Below are 17,418 nucleotides of genomic sequence, written 5' to 3'. Positions count from 1 at the left end.
AGTATAAATGTGAAGTTTTGTACCAGCAACATTAATAGAATAAAAATGTTTTTATATTACGGGATATCATACCTGAACTCAGTTACATGGATATTCTTGTATCCAGGCAGCCCTTCATATGCATTTTGAATCTATTTGAAAGACAAGAGGGAGATTATAGCTCCTTTCCACTGCCCAAACCCTTTGTTGTTCCATCTAAACGTTCACTTATTGCTCATTGTAGTGCAGGTTCTGGAGGCTAAGTCTCTAGGAATAGTTGCATGAAAGATATAGCATTTTCCCTTTTGCAGTGTGTTCTCCTTTATGTGAGGGCTGAAGTATACATCTGCCCCCTTTTTTCTTTTCTTTTTTAAGCAGCAAATGACTATAACCTCTGCAATAAAGGATAATGTATAAACTGTATGAAGGGATATCAAGCCATCAGTTGGTCTTCAGTACGCTAAAATATTGGGATGTATTCAATGTAGTGCAACCAAACAATTCCCCCCTCTCCTCCCCCCATGAGCCCCCCCAATGAGTTCCAGGGACTCCCCAACTCTCCAGAGCAGATTTAGAGGGGGTACAGGATGTGCATGGGGGTGCACAGGGGGAGGAGAGGGGGAAATTCCCTTGCACTAATCCTTGTGCTAGTGCAAAAATGCCGTTTAATACTACCTAATGCTATTTCTTCCCTATGTACATAGTGTTGTAAGTTTGCAGAGGGCGGGTAGGCTGATTCCCTTCTAATTGCTAAATCCAACAAGAATTCAATGTTGGAGTAGCCAGGCAAGTTTCTTGGTAATAGGCTAAGTATGGGTCGTCAAAGTAACAAAGGAAGTGTCTCTGTGCCAGAGGAAAATGGGTGGGGCCTGCTCTGTCAAGTGTCAGTTGGAAAGACAAAAGGCAAAGCTGAGGTGTGTGAGCTAAAAGCAGGAAGCAGGCTGGGCAGCTGAGAGGCAGAGCCAATACCTGATTCCTGCTGAGATCCAAGGTCATGGCTATGGGAGAAGCAAAACCTTCTTGGGGTGTTAATGCTGTGAGCCCCTTCATTGTAGGCTTGGGTTGTATATATGTGCAAATAAACAATATCTCATAAGACACCACAGTCTCCGCTGCCCCTCATTCTGAGGAAACCGAACCCTGGAAATCCTTTGATTTGAGAGGTGTGCAACAATATAATACAGTTTAGAAAAAAGACAGGTTTACTTAAATAGAATGTAGGTTATGCACAGCTATGAATCCTAAAAGCAAAGTCTGCTAAGGTTTAGAAACGAAAAGCAAAAGAATTGTAGAAATGCATCCCACACCTCGAAGAACAAGGAAAAGGCTGCTTCATGTGCATTCACAATAAAGCAGAAAAGCAATTTGACCCTCCATCTCAACAGAATAATTCCTTTCCATTTTTTTAAAATCTGCTTTTGAAACACACTTTGCCCAGAATCAAAACCATCCAAGTGCTGCAAAATAGGAAGGGTGTCTTTGTCCAAGCACAGAAAGAACTAGGCAAAGGATGAAAGGGCCATTCAGATGCCAAGTGGCCTTTGTCCGATCAGACATTTCTTTCGTTTATAGTATGGCACCGTTACTTGGCCACGTATGTAGGAAAATTAAGACGTCTCTCCTAATCTGGCCATGTATAACAGTTGCAGTGGTTCTCTTTGGCTGTGGGATAGAATTTATCTATTCCCCATATGATACAGTATCTGTCAGAAGATGAGTCCCAGTATATTGAATTCAAAAGGGTTTGCCAAGGCATGATCCAGGTGAGTTGGGGGGGTACTGTAATTGTTACTGTTATTTCACAGATCTCACAATAACAGCTGGACCAAGGTGGTTAGAGAGGCAGTGGTGATCAAAAGCACATAATGCTATTGGCAACTTAAGGCAGGCCCAAACTAAAGAGACATTTGGAAGGTGCCCAGTCGTGCATGTGAGCGCCTTAAAATGATCCCGTCACCCAGACCAACTTGCTTTTATAAGGAGGGAAAGATCAAAACCGATCATTCATGTCGCTTATAATATAAACAGATGTTAGGTTATGAGAAAGGGCAACAATTGTGAGACGAGGAAGGTTTGGTTACAGTAATAATATGAGGTCACAAAGAACACAACTGCATCTGTGAGCTCAGATCCTGTGAGAGCAGGGGAAGTCAGGAAGATTTCCAGATTCCAGAGGGTTTGTTTTCCTCCAGTGCCAACCTCTCTCAGCAAGGATGCCAGATGCAGAGAAAAACAAGTCTCAGCTCACAGAACTTCCTTCACCAGAAGGTAGAAGGAAGGGATGAGAGACCTTTCTGTGGTTGGTGTGTGGATGGGTGTGACAGAGAAAGAGTGGGACAAAGCTTAGGGGCAGAGCATCTCTTGTAGGCACAAGGTCTCAGGTTAAATCCCCAGGATCTCCAGGAAGAGACACTTGTAGAAAGTACTGAGCAAGATGCACCAATGGTCTCACTCAGTATAAGGCAGCTTTCTATGTTACTAAAGGTTTCAGTACTGAAGAGCTGGAAGGATTAGTCTGCTCCTGGTGCATGTCACATTCCTAAGTCCTCTTTCCACTCTATTTCCTCATGAATACAAAAATTCGTAAACAAGTACATACATACATATTTACATGTATCAGTGCATGCATTTCTAAATGTATTTCATTGTAATATATACTACATTTTAGTACTTTTCTGAGTTTAAAATTATACCGCAGAATTTTTGAGAAGTGTAGTCTGTAGTGTATTTATATTTCAGTCCATATATTGGGCTATGTACACACTATGCCCGTGGTTCCCAACGTGGGGCACATGCACCATAGGGGGGCAATTTGATTTTTAAGGAGGGCAATTTGAGAATGAGTTATTAACAGTTAATGGCCTTTTAGGCTTCCTCCATGTGAATAGGACTTTAATTTCTGAATAATAAAAATTATATGTCATGGGGGGGCAGGCATTAGGATTTTAGAGATGCTTAGGTGGGGCATGGCGAAAAAAAGGTTGGGAACCACTGCACTAAACCATTAAAGCACATTCAAAGCACATTTCCCTTCTCAAAGAATTCTGGGCATATATAACATATCAAAAAAGTACAAGTAATGCAATTACTTCAGAAATAAACTGCAGCGAGAGTTGCTGGGATTCTTCAGTAAAGGGGTCGCTCAGCTCAGTGGTGTATTTCTCCTCAGGAAGAAGAATGCTGAACTCAACCATCTGTTCATGAGCTGGCATCACCAGTTTCTCATCTCTCTTTATCTCATTATTGACCTGATGAAAAAGAAATTAATTTTACTTAGCGAATTGTGGTTAGAAACCATCCTTTCACCAGTACAGGTTAAACACCAACTTAAATTAGTACAAAGGGGGCTATTCCTCCATTATACATGCAAAGGGTTCCTCACGCGATTACTGGGCAGCAAGGCTGAATTGATGGCTCCACCTTCAAGGCTGGGTGGCTTCCACCAGCTCCAGCCCCAACTTGCCATGTTAGGCTTTTCACCTGCATACAGTTACACCTATGTGCATAGATCTCTATGCAAGTAGGCTTCACAAGGAGCTGAACCCCTGGAAAACCGGGATTCAAGTTCCTGGGGAAGCCTACTTACATAGGCAGTCCTTCAACAGAGGTCCCCACCTATTCCAGTGATGTTAGTGGAGAGAAAGTCATGTGATCTTAAAGGTGGAGCCAGCAGGGCAGTAATTAAGTGAGGACCCTTTCACATAGGAAGGCTCTATTGTGCCACTTGTTTCTGGTGCAATGCTTTTCAAATTTCTACCTCTTAGGCATAGGAATGTGGTTGAAGATAAGACTCAATTTCCACTGCACCTCGACTAGAAACAAACAATAGTTTCTGAAAAACAGTCAAAGGTGCTATGGAAGTGTCATAGTTTCCTATAATGTACTTATTTATTTCATCCAGCTGCCATTGCTAGTCAACCACTTCTTATAAGGTTTTGAAACAATGCACAATCCTGCTAAACCTGCTTACCAGAACAGAAAGTGAGGCAAGGAAGATATTGGGGAGTGGTGATGTCAGGACATATTGGGGAGTAGGAATCAGGAAAGATGGGGCTAAATCAAGGGAGGGAGGTGGGGTTAGGGGAGAAGAAAGAAAAGGTATTTGCATCTCTTATTTGTCTTGTAGGCGTAAGGACCAACCAATTTGGATGACTTTTGTCTCCCTTCTAGACTTTTAAGGCTATGAAATGCTATCAAACACTGAATAGAAATAGAATTCTTTCTAAATAAAGTGCTGGATTTTCAAAAGTGTCAGCCTTCAAGGATTTGGAAATAAAAACATATGTTACACATCATCTTGGTTACACTTCTGTCATCATCATTGTGATCCCACCTCCCCCCCCCAACAGAGACTCAAGGTTACAAGCTAAAATAGAAACAGCTTAGAAACATATAAAAAGCAACCACTCCCACACACACACACACACACACACACACACACACACACAATGATCACATAAGATAAGAAAATCACCACAGCACCAACTCTTGCCTTAAAAGCAGTCAGTTCCCCAAAGCCTGTTGGAACAAGGAAGTCTTCACCTGCCATAACAAGGAGCCAGTCTTACTCCTCTAGGTAGGGAGGAAGTTCCAAATTAAGGGAGCAGCCACCAAGAAGGCCCTCTCCCAGGTCCCTACCAAGTGTGCCTGTGAGGGTGATGGGATACAGAAAAGAACCTCCCCGAAGGTCTCAGAGCCCAGGCAGGTTTGTATGAGGCAATACAGTCTTTCAGATAGCCTAGACCTAAGCCGTATAGGGCTCCGTAGGTCATAACCAGCACATTGAATTGTGCTTGGAAACAGAGTGATAGCCATTGGAGCAGTTGTAACAGGGGAGTCATATGCTCACTATAATTTCTAGAGCAGGCTTCCTCAACCTCGGCCCTCCAGATGTTTTGAGACTACAGTTCCCATCATCCCTTACCAATATTCCTGCTAGCTAGGAATCATGGGAGTTGTAGGCCAAAAATACCTGGGGGCCCGAGGTTGAGGAAGCCAGTTCTAGAGAGTGCCTTAAACATGAGAGACATTTTTACTAAGAAGCATTTTTATTGGTTGGAGTTATTTACTTATTTGTTTTGTTATTTCAGTTTGTGTGCTGTTCTTCCACATAAACCGCTTGACAAATCTAGAAAGGAAAAGTGAATGAAAAGTGAATACAGTTTCTTATCCCCAAAACCAGTCTAACAAGGAGCTCATTACACATACTTCTGTGTCTTCAGTTTTGTCAGTGGTACTCTCTGAAGGACTCTCAACTGAGACCACATCAGGTGGTGGAACATTGGCAGCTGCATCTAAGGTGGAAAACATGCAATATATACCCTTAGTCAATTAATTCATTGCTAGACGGTATAAACAAAGTTGGGAAAAAAATGAAATCTGCCAACCTGGGGGGAAAAAGTCTTGAAATCTTCACAAAATTTAAAAATGGTGGTCACTGTGATTCAGTAAAGCTACATCAGACATTTTGTGTTATTTTTATGGTTTGCTTCATGGCAATGTGGCAGGAATAACACTGACTCGAACCTGAGCCACAACAACACAAATACTGACTTGCCCTACTGCAGCTTAATCACAGCTTTCTGGACACACGCAAATATGCCCCTTCTAATTTCAGATATGGCTAGAGCAGCTCAGTGTCAACCTCCATGTACCCACAAGACACCAAAGAAAGGAAAGTCATGAGACCCTGCAATCCTATGAATAAAGATGTCCATCACTAATTGAAAGCCTCAAGTCTTCTTACTCATTTACTGCAAAATTAACATATGAATAAAGGAGAACAGACCTCTCAATGTGGTAGCATCCCCAGTCGGAGAAGGCGTTGGCAGCCCAAAACTGAGAACCAAAGACAACAAAAGGATTAAGTGTAAAAATGGGATTAAGTTTTCTTTCAAAAACAATCTTGCCCTTAACATGTGTAAGCCTCAGGGACCTTTTAACAAGCTGAGGAGAATTGCTGAATAAAATCCTCATAAAACTTTGCTGGTTCATGTTGTGTGTGTGGGGGGGGTATATGTGCATCACTGGTAGGTTGTATTCAGTGGACCCCATAAAACATGAGAGATGGGTGCAGATAAAATATGAGGAGTGCAGAGTTTGGCGATCTCCCACAATGTTTCTGGTACTTTTCCAGCCCCAAAACTGAGTGTGAAAGAGGCAGTGGCCTCTAACTATCCTAGTGTAATAATATCTCACCAGCCACCATTCCATGGTGAGGTGTACTTTGCAACTTGTTCTTGACATAATGATGATGATGATGATGATGATGGTGCATTAGTGGTGGATTTATTCTGCTTGAATTGATTATGTGATGCTTCCCCAATGCTACCCACATGATTACTGCCCAGAGAGGCTATCGTACAACATAAACAGGTCAAAAATGAACCAGAACATCTATGTTATGAAAAGTTATGGGATTTCAGCAGGGAGTTACAGGATATGAACTGACTGGAAGGAAATGAAGCAATGTGACTGTCCCAAAACTTTTGTAGGTGCAAACTTTATTGAAAGCAAGACCTCACATGACCACTCTGGCAGCATCTGAATAGGGAATAACAACCAGACGTCTGGAGGGGCCCATAGTTCTTTGAATTAATCATAAGGAAGAATTCACTAGCAACAGAAACCCAGTTAAGATTCTCACATTGAGACTATAAATCCCACCTCTTTGTAAGATGGGGTACAGTCCTTTTCACACGCTGAACACCACACGTACAGAATAACACGATGCATTTTGTCCATGCAATAAATATGCTTGATAGAGATGGTTGCCACAATATTTCCCTCTAGCAACAGGAATTGACCATATTGTCTCCTGACATCTTTAAGTCTACGTTACAGTTCTGCATATATATTGTCATGGCCAATCCCACTTAGTGCAAATGATGGTTAGGTTTGCCAACATGTAAGCCAACTCCAGGAATAAATTTATGGAATGTCATGTATAGTCATCATGTAATTTTGGACTTGGAGAAAACTGTTTGAATTTAGGAATCCAGTACTAAAACCACTCCCCATAAATGTTTATCTGGCACCTTCTTCCAGCAATACATTGCACAACTCCAAGAACACAGGAAGCTGTGTCGTATTATTTGTCCATCTAGTCCAATACTCTCTGACTGCCAGTGACTCTCTAACATCTCAGGCAAATGTCATTCCTGCTGCCTGATCATCTTTTAACTGGAGATTTCAGGAACTGAACATGAGATTTTATACAACATATTCTCTACCATTGAGCTGTGATCCTTCCCTCTTTAAGGGAACTTTTCTGTTGTTGAATTCCTAATAGAAATAGGACCTATTTCCATATTATTAGATTAAATCTAAACAGCCATAACTTAAGCACATTTATTTCATGAGTTTTTAAAATAGCATAAGAATATAATAGTTGTTGGGCCATTTCTTAATGGCAGCCCCGTAATTCTTTTTTCTTTGTCAGCAATAAATTAAGCAAATATTCAACCAATTCCTAGAAGGAGAATTAAGAAATATGGCAAACTAATCCAGTCTTGTTTGTCGTTTATCCAGGTTGGATGCTAAAGAACAGCTTTGCGGCAAGATGCACAAATTTAGGACATGTTGATACATGAGACAGTATGATACAGCATATGGAAACACCAAGATAGGTTAAGTGAGATGTGCTTTCTCCAAATAAAGCAACACCTTTCACATTTTACCGTGGGGAGAGATGAGTGGTTTTTTACTTCATAAATTATAAAGGAATGCAAAGGGGAACTACAAGGGATCAGTACTTCCTCTGTCTCTCCTAAAACCAACCAAGGCACTGCTGATTGAGGTGTGATTTTGAATGGTGTTGTTCTTGTCTAAATCAAACACTATCTTCATCTCTGCACCACACTATATGTGGTTCAAGCAGAACCAGAACAGGCTAAAAGACAAGAAGACACAGCTATTACAAAGTTCACAGGCTGTCATGTTGCTGCTGTTTATACATTAGCTTTGATTATTATATCATTACAAAACCTAATCATTTATTCTAGCGACCTATTTTCTATTTAAAGAATAGTTTTGATCAAATTACAGCTTTCTCTCTATTAGCAATTTCATTATTAGTTATATAGATGAATCTTGGAATGAAAATATAAAGTTATAATATGTTAAGATATAGAATTAAGATAAAAATAAAGAGGGTAAGGATTTGCTGAATTAACCATGTGAATGGGAATACAAAAAAGGGAGGTGTGAGGAGGTCAGGGAAATAAGTAAATGAAATCTAAGATATGAAAAGATTGACTTGTTTTTAACTATTTTCTATTTATTTTTTCTGTATTTTGCTTTTTCCCCCCTATGTATTTTTGTATTTTTGGTATTTATCCTTTTTCTTCTTTTTTGCTCTGTAACTTTTTTCTCTTTGTAAAACTTCAATAAATATCTTTTAAAAAATATATATAGATGAATCTTGGATAGGAAAAGATTATGACAGCAATTGTAGACTCATTAATAGTTTGGAAAAGCTTTTTCTAGAAGAAATGGTAAAATACCCTCTAAATACAGGAGCTTTAATTTCCCATATAATCATGCCTACACCTACTAAATAATAAAGTATAATTTCCAGTGTGACAGAGTAGGGCCAGCCATTAGGCAGAAAGAGATAGACCAGTTCAGAGTTTGGAGAACCACCAAAAGGCAGCAAATTGTCACTTGTTATATTTTTACTACCATGGAAGCCATTTGGATTTTCAAATCTAGACAGAAATTTTGAACTAATTTCACCATGCCTTTGACCAAAGAGGATTCTTCATATTTTTGGACATCTTTTTCTTTCTTCCACATGATTATAGTGGTTTAAAAAAAATAATGCACACCACCACTTTCTCAGAGAGAGAAACCACAATTCACCACTAGCTAAATCTCATCTTTAAATGATAATATTAGAAGCTGTGTATGGTTCTTGAAAGAATGATAATAGCTACATTACTAGGAACTTTTTCGATGCAGCGTTCAAGCTGGAAGAGCTTGATAGTAGCCTCAGTTAGGATGTCATTGCATAAATAGTAACCCTTTTTGAGGGAGGAAATAGTCACATTTGCACAAAATGAACCACCACAGTGTGCATTCTCTCCTGCCATTTGTTTCTGAATACTGAGCAAAGAGGGGAGAAGGGAAACAGCAACCCTACCAAGGAAGTAGGTTCACCCAGTCAGCCATCTTTCGTTGGCAGAGGGAGTGAGACTCTCTCACTAGGAGGCCTAAAATTATTCTCCTGGTCCTGAGTGAGGCCTCCTCATGAGTAGTGGCCTGCTTGTGATTGAAGTAATAAAGACAGGAAATTGACAGGACACACACATATAAAATAAAAAGGAAGGAGAAAGCATAGAAGGAACACCCTCCATGTCGCCTCATGGCCAGAGAGGGAACCAGGAATCTCAGAGAAGAAATTGAGTGATGATAACTTCCCTGCTACTGAAGCAAATGGGGCCTGAGCCTTGTTCTACACTTCCTTTCCTCACAATATGTAAAAGACAAATTATATAAAATGAAATCCAGGGGGTAACTTATGCTAAGGGCGTTTTCTGAACTCTTGCTAAAAAGGTGTTTTAATGTTGATGAAATATTTTAAATATTTCTATCCCACCTTTCCAAATAAAATTTCCAACATATAGTTTTAAACAAATAACAATTTATTACAACTGCAGCTGCAGAAGGAACAACACCATCTTTTCCCAATAGCAATGGATCCCACATAAACCATTTAACAACCACCAAATCACTGAAAGCCACTGAAACCATAGGAAAACACTTTTTTTAACCTGCTGCCCCCCACCCCACATCATTAAAGGTGTTACTATGCAAACTGATTGGTACAACTAAGGTACCAGCATTGAGAAGACCTGATTAGCCATCCCATCTCTCCACAGAAAATAATATAGAAAAACAAATGTTTACAGTCAAATAGTCTTGTTTGTTTTAATTCACAATGAAGGAGAAGAGAGCTGCGGGGTTTTAAAAAATCAACAACAAAATAACAACTAGAAGTGTTTATGTAACTTTTAGTATTACACAATGTAATGTTGTTATATTTAAAGTAAAAAAAATGTTAAGGGGGAAATCACATGGAATGTAAGAGGTAACAAATTTATCCCTAAATGCATCCTGAAGCCAATGATGTAACTTCTGGACTGGCAATTAAACTTCTATTTAGAGTTTAGAACTCTTTAGAGTTCAACCATATTACAAAATTAAACAGTGGTGCTTTATTGGTTCACAAGGGAGATAACACACCACAAACTTTTATTTCTCTTGCAGAATGGGAATTCTTGTGAAAGCTCAGATCAAGGTATAGGGGTCCCCAGATATTGAAAATGAAATATCTACTACCTGGTTAAATTAAAATATAGATCAAAATATATTTTCTTTTTCCTTTGTTCTACCCTTGCTGCAGAACACAAAAGTGGTGAGGTGGATTTTACCTTCAGTTATGTTTGTCCAACCCAACGACTTCAGTGAGAAAAATTTGGTCCATGGAGTTCCTATCATAACTTACTTATAGATAAAATTATATATAACAATACTATAATATCTATTGCCTACCTGCATAAATGAAGCTCTGGATCAGCTTGGCTGAGTATTAAGCAAAATATTAAAAATGTATTAAATGTATAAGCAGATTTTTGTAAACAATAGAGACCTAAGTACAGAGAACAGAGAACTTCAGTCACCTAGGCCTATTCAACACTGTTAAGGTTTGGAGCTCAGGCAACCTCACCAATAGACAAATTCCATAGTAAGTGTAGCCATGCTTCTGCTGAAAACCTGAGGGAATCTGCATGTTAATTTTTACAGAGATTTCCAGTTATGAGGTAAAAATACTCTCTGCAAAAAGGAAACAGGCCAACTGTCCTGCAATGTCATTGTACCCCTTTTACTTTACCAAGGGTGAAACAACTCAGGTAAATGCATAGTTTGGACAATTAGCATGCTTAATATTTCTATTTTACATACCACCTTGAGGGGAACTAATTGGGACTGGGACCTTCATGAGGGCAGAGTGGTCTTCTAACATTTCAATCCCATAGCAAAATCCTGACAAATATCCCGCCCCCAATAGCTGCTATTTGTATTGGCAGCTTCCCTCACAACACAAAAAGCAGCTTTTGAAGAGGGATTTTCCTTAAGATCACATCATGAAGGTAAAGGTTTTTGTTTTGTTTCTAAAATCCCCTTCATCATGACTCCATCTTGATTTTTCTCCTGCTGCTATTTAAAGTAGAGAAATTTAGCATGGAAGTTATACTCTGCTCAACAATTATTTTCAGAGTAGATAATTGTTTTATTTTTATGATATGCCAGTCAGGTCAGCAAGGGCTGTTTCCCACACTGGCCCCAATTCATCCAAAATTAGGCTGCAATCCTAAGAACACATGTGCTTGGGAGTAAGTTCCATTGAACTCAGTGGGACTTACTTCTGAGTAAGATGCACACAAGATTGCTCTGTCAGTCTACAATTTTGCTTGCCACTGATTGTCAACCGTTGAGATTCCTGCATTGCAGGGAGTTGAACTAGATGGTCCTCAGGATCCCATCCAACTCTACAGTTCTGCGATTCTAAAAGGGGAATGTACTGTACCACGAAAAAACACAAGTATTTAAGCTAGAAGCATATTTTGGATCTGTACTGAAGTCTCCTGGGGTAAACATTGTAAGTTTAAACACATGCTGGAGGTTGTGATAGAACTTCAAGGTTCTAACTTTAGGTGGATCAGAGCCACAGTGTAATATTTTTGGGAAGCTGCAGAAAGGCTTCACACCTTTGTTTTCTAGAAAGGCATTTCTGGGCTTTTTCTGGGTTTTCATGGAGGAAACACTATCAAAAGCATAGGAAGAGGGCCAGGGCTCAGTGGTACAGCACGTGCTCTGCATGTAGAAGGTTCCAGATTCAGTCCCTGGCATTGCCCGATAGGCTGGGAGAAAGCCCTGCCTGAAATCCTGGACAGTCGTTGCCACTCAGTGTAAAGCAGATTCCTATATTCCTTAGCTCCCAGACTGCTGGAAAATCTAAATTCAGTTGGTTAAGTGCTGCAGGGTTACTAATTGCTCTGGATTACTGGCATTGTCGGGGTTACTGACAATGTGTGATGCACACTGTCAGACAGAAGACATGGGATCATTATTGAATCCCACCCTATCAGCAGAAGGCCTGTGCAAGGACTGCAGGGTGGGGCAGGAGACCCCTCAGAACAGTGAGGAGGTTAGCTGAGGGAATTGTTTCATTAGGCAACCTGCAATGCTTGTGCAGACGAAGCATCCATCATAGCGCAATGTTTAATTTTACCTTTAGCCTTTGTATCGCCTATTATCAAAAAGTGGTAAGATACTCTGAATTTGCCATATAAGGTGCATTTCAGGTTGCCATATTTCAGAAAGTTTTTGAGCTATTTTAAAGGAAAATTGGCAAAAATGACACATGTCTTGCCATACGTCTGTATTTTCCCAGACATTTTTTTGGCGATCAGACACTGCTTCCGACTACAGTATTCCGGGTATGTCCAGGAAATTCCAGCCATATGGCAACCCTTAAAGCACCTGATATCCTTTGTAATTAAATGAATATGAATTACTGGGAAATAACTCATTTTTGCATTGGGCTTATCAACTATTAAACATTACGTTTCAAAAATCTGAGATATAAATAAAAGAGCCCCCAGCCCCTCTTTTAAGATTAGACAATACTTCTCTTAAGTTTACATCCAATTATAATAAGGGATATCCAGTGTTAGTTAGGATTTAGGTCTAACTAACTCTGGATTCCACACACATATTCCATGTTTAATCCAATGAATTTACAAGGTGGATTGCAGTCAAAGAAAACAATTATAAAACAATGAAAGAACATACAAAGTTCCAAGTAAAACAACTACAACCAATAACATGAGCAGCATCAACAAAACACCAAATAAAACAACAGCAGAAGCAGTATATTCATTAAAATCTGATGTGAATAAAGCCGTTTTAGGCTTGCCAAAACCTCAAAACAGTGGGCACTAGTCGGGCCATGCTACAGTTTCTATTGTTCTGGTAACATATATTGTGTGCTGTTTGGTTGTGTGTTGCATGTGGGGCTGCCCTTGAATACAGTTCAGATACTAGAGTTAGCAATTAGCACACAACTGCTAAATTTATAACCAAGGCCAGATGTACGGAGCACATCTAGTCAGTCTTGGAACAGCTGTTCTAGCTCCTAATCCTTTCCCAGGCCTAAATTAAGGTGCTAGTATTTATCTTTAAAAGGACTGTACAATATGAACTGCCCTTCTCCCACATGATTCTGCCAAATAATGGATTTCTTCTGCAGAGGCATTTCTTCAGTTTCCCCCACCTACTGTGGTAAGAAGGTTGGTGCAAGGTGCTCTCCTCATTTACCCAATCTTTTATTGCTGTGGAGTCTTGCATTGTTTCAATATTATTCTTGCCTTCTGTTTTTTTACCTCTACTGCTATTGGTTTTTATGCCGGTTTATATTGTTTTTATGTATTTATTGTAATATTTTGTTTTTGATTTTGTTAGCTGCCCTGAAAAACTGACATAGAAATAGTACAAAAATAATCATGAGTGTAGAAGCCAGCCATTTTATTATCTGCTTAAATTCTATAATATAATCATAAGGCCAAAATTTGAAAAGCTATGTGTTGGAGCATAAAGTCAAAAATACCTCAGCATATACACATTAAACACACATCAACAACAATAATAGATGGAAATTCTCAACTGCTGTTTCAAGATCACCCAAAAAATTGGAGGCTGCAAACAGTAAGTTAAGGAACTATTCGTCATTTGCAAGTAAACCAATAATACTCTAGGTTACTTCAAATGGAAACAGCCATAGCTCAATGGTAGAGCAAATTCTTAGAATGCAGAAAATTGTTGGTTCAACCCCTGATATATACATGTGGAGCTGAGAAAGATCCCTGTCTGAAACCCCAATGAGTTGGTTGGGATGTAGACAATACAGTGGTACCTTGGGTTACATACGCTTCAGGTTACATACGCTTCAGGTTACAGACTCCGCTAACCCAGAAATAGTACCTCAGGTTAAGAACTTTGCTTCAGGATGAGAACAGAAATTGTGCAGTGGTGGCGTGGCGGCAGCCGGAGGCCCCATTAGCTAAAGTGGTGCTTCAGGTTAAGAACAGTTTCAGGTGAAGAACAGACCTCCAGAACAAATTAAGTTCTTAACCTGAGGTACCACTGTACTGAACTAGGTCTGGACCACTGGTCTGAGTCAGTATAAGGCAACTTCCTATGTTTTACAAATCAGGAAAGAATGAATGTTTGTTGATGTTTGTTTGGCTTATGTGGTGTGAGAACCAGGACACTGAATTGTCCAAGGGAAGGCCCAATTTTAACTTTCGCCTCCCAAAGTTTCATAGTATTTGTTCTGAAACGAATGTAGTCTCTTAGCATTTATTAACCATACATGACGTTCTAAAATCCCACACCTGATTTTTCTAATTATAATAGCAGAGGGTGGGGTTGTATTTAATAGAATTCGTCCATTCTGGCCACAATCACAATTTTGCGACATTATGCGACATTTAGAGGGCTAACAACCTATGTTTCCCACGCTTTGCAAATGCTGCATAGGTCTGTGTTTTAAATGCTGCTGGTTGCTGTTTTGGTTAAATAGTGAGTCAAGATCTATATGCCTTTCTGAATTCAGGCATTCAGCTGTTTTTTGTTTGTTTTTTTGTTTTGTAGTTCCTTACATAAGTGGGACTTTGGGGTTAATTGGCATTCCCAAATTATTTCCCAATGACATCTACAATCACCTATAGTGCAAATCCATTTCAGAACAAAGAAGCCATAATCAGCTGTCCATGTTGTTATTTATTTAAGCATCTTCAATGTGCATGGTGTTTCAAACAGTATAAAAGGGCAGATCCCTGCCCCAAGGAGCTTATAACAAGAAATGTAAGAGTAGTCTTGCTGGATTAGACCAAAGTTCCATCTAGTTGGTGATCACAGTGACTAACCAGATGCCTGCAGGAAACCCACAGGAAGACATGAGCTAAATAGCACTCTTCATCTAAAATTCGACACAGAGTAAACAACAGAAGAGGAAAGGGAAGGCTGGACCTTCCTAGGTAGGGCATTCTAGGTGGAATGTGCCACTGCAGAGAAAACCCTGCTCTTCATCACAGACAACAGCAGAGATGCTCTGAGGATCTTAACTGAAGAGGAAGCAGGTGTTCTTTCAAGCAGGGCTGGACCAAGACATTTTGGTGCCTGAGGCAAAGCACAAAATGGTCCTCCCTCCCCACTAGGAAAGAATGGGGGAGTGGAGAGATACATCAGGAACAAGGGGGGCGGGGAAGATCTCCATTGGGATCTGCTGCCCCTGTGGATTTTGCTGCCTGAGGTAACCACCTCACCTTGCCTCACAGGTGGGCCGGCCCTGCCTTCAAGTATCTCAGGGCCAGATTACCGGTAGTTAGAAGCTAGACAACCATCTTATGAGTCAGCACTCTTGATCTTTGGAGTAAAAACAAAAATTAAGTCAATTGCTTCCCACTCCCCACAAGAATCCACAGGTGCTTATTTGATTTCAATAACAATTTCGAGCTTTCATTATGATATAGATTATATAGCAAGGTATGAAGGCAAAGTTTATGATTTGGTGTGCAGTACTGAATATATTGCCATTTTTTCTTTCAAGTTTAAGGCTTTTTTACCCTGAACACCATTTCCCATTTAAATCATACATGTGTATAGAAGGATACAAAGCCTAATAAAAAAATAACAATCAATACTGATTTAAGGACTTGGTCTTCTACAACTTTTAAAGAGCCAAGTCTCTTTCTACATTCATGAAACATCAGTTATATTGGAACATACTTTTATCCTAGTGTTGCATAATAGTCAGTAAAACCAACTGAGCTATTCCTGGAAGTAAGTTATGCAATAAAAACAAAACATCTTCATTTTCTAGCTACTCCAAAACTATCCAGTACACAATAATTAGCTGAGATCACCTATGCACAACTATTTTCCCAAGTCCGGGTGAGATTTTATGAGGTGCTAAGGGAGACATAGCCAAAGCTGTAGTTTTATAACATTGTGCCAGACTTTTTTTTGTAGAACAACTTGTTTTAAGACTATGAAAACAAGGCGAAAACTAAGGCTGCCAACAAAGCATTTTAAGTTGATTTGCCACCTTAATTTATATGTCCTTTAAGTTTGAACCCTTCTCTTTGATCTCTAGAAGTTAAATATTTGAGTGGCAGGTTGGGTACCTCTCAACTCTCATACACAAGGCAAAGTGAAGTGGCTACCTTAAACAGGAGACACTGGTGTGTGGGGTGTGGCAGCAAGGAGTTGGAGGACAGATCTGTGAGTGCCCCACACAACCTGAAACTGCACCTTCTAACCCTTCCCATGGCTCTCAGGTGCAGAGGAGGATGCTGTCTGGCCACCAGTGTTGAACTAAAATTCAACTGCCATTGAAAGGGTGTGTGTGCACCATCTTGTCCTTTGAATCGGGATAAAAATATCTTGGGCTGCCCTGCTCATGCATGTATGTAATGGCTGGGCAACCTTTTTGAAATTGAGGACTGCATTGTGTCGGGGGAAAGTCACTGGGGCCATTTATAAATGGTGAGCAGAGCCAAAGTGCATGTGAATAACTGATTCTCACATTCCCTCTATCACCCCTTCTCTCTTTCCCTCTTTATCTCCCTCTCACACATCACCCGCCCATTCAGAGAGACACAAAAGCACACAAGCAAGACCCATCCATTCAGGCACATAACCCATTCATCCATTCTCTCTCACATACACACACAGCCTCCAGGCCAGGGTGGGGTGGGGGCAGCCAGTTACACTTGCTCCGGGCCTTGGAGGGCTAAGCTGGCTGGGGAGTGGGCACCAGGAGCCTGCCAGACTTACACTCTCATTCGAAGAACACCCTGGGCCTTCCAGCCGACTGGGGACATCTGCTTCGGGCCTCAGACAAGCTCTGTACGGGCCTGTCCTCATGCCTTCACAGAAACACAAAACACCAAGCCAACTTGCCCATGCACAAGACCCTCACTTTCCAAATCTGAAGCCAGCCTGAGAGCTCTGCCACTATATTTCAGGTCACTAGTCCAACCACCATGTTGCCACTGGAGAAAGAGAAGAGCAGGCAGGCAATGCAGACCTCTTCCCTTTGTCCTCTCCATAGTCTGCCCTCTGAGAGTGGTAAAGGAGCAATCAGCCTTGAAGTGTTCATAGTATTTAAGAGTGCAGTTGGCCATCTCTGCCCTGTGGTCGGCATTCTTGAGCATGCCTGTTGGAGTATCTCTTTGGCACCTACTCTCAAAGGGCAGAAAAAGGAGTGTGCACAATAACTGGACACCTTCTCTTTGTAACCCCCATATTTTAGTTAAACCTTCTCATTGGAGAACTTCTAAATGCATTCATGTGGACATCAAATGCCAG

The 17,418-nt window shown here is 40.4% G+C and overlaps 1 protein-coding gene across 1 annotated transcript in view; it reads right to left on the bottom strand.

The window, feature by feature from the left end:
- The window catches only part of IMPG2 (interphotoreceptor matrix proteoglycan 2), a gene marked incomplete at its 5' end in the record, with an annotated part of 60,195 nt that overhangs the window by 19,057 nt on the left and 23,720 nt on the right, over positions 1-17,418 (bottom strand). The window contains 4 exons of the mRNA XM_083612063.1: positions 73-131; positions 3,069-3,227; positions 5,188-5,273; positions 5,768-5,817. Of these exons, the coding sequence (XP_083468189.1) occupies positions 73-131; positions 3,069-3,227; positions 5,188-5,273; positions 5,768-5,817 (354 nt within the window). The remainder of the gene's footprint in view (positions 1-72; positions 132-3,068; positions 3,228-5,187; positions 5,274-5,767; positions 5,818-17,418) is intronic.

The sequence above is a fragment of the Podarcis filfolensis genome (genome assembly GCF_964270895.1).
Source record: "Podarcis filfolensis genome assembly, chromosome: 4".
NCBI classification, from domain to species: domain Eukaryota; kingdom Metazoa; phylum Chordata; class Lepidosauria; order Squamata; family Lacertidae; genus Podarcis; species Podarcis filfolensis.
This window is presented reverse-complemented; position numbering and strand designations above follow the sequence as displayed.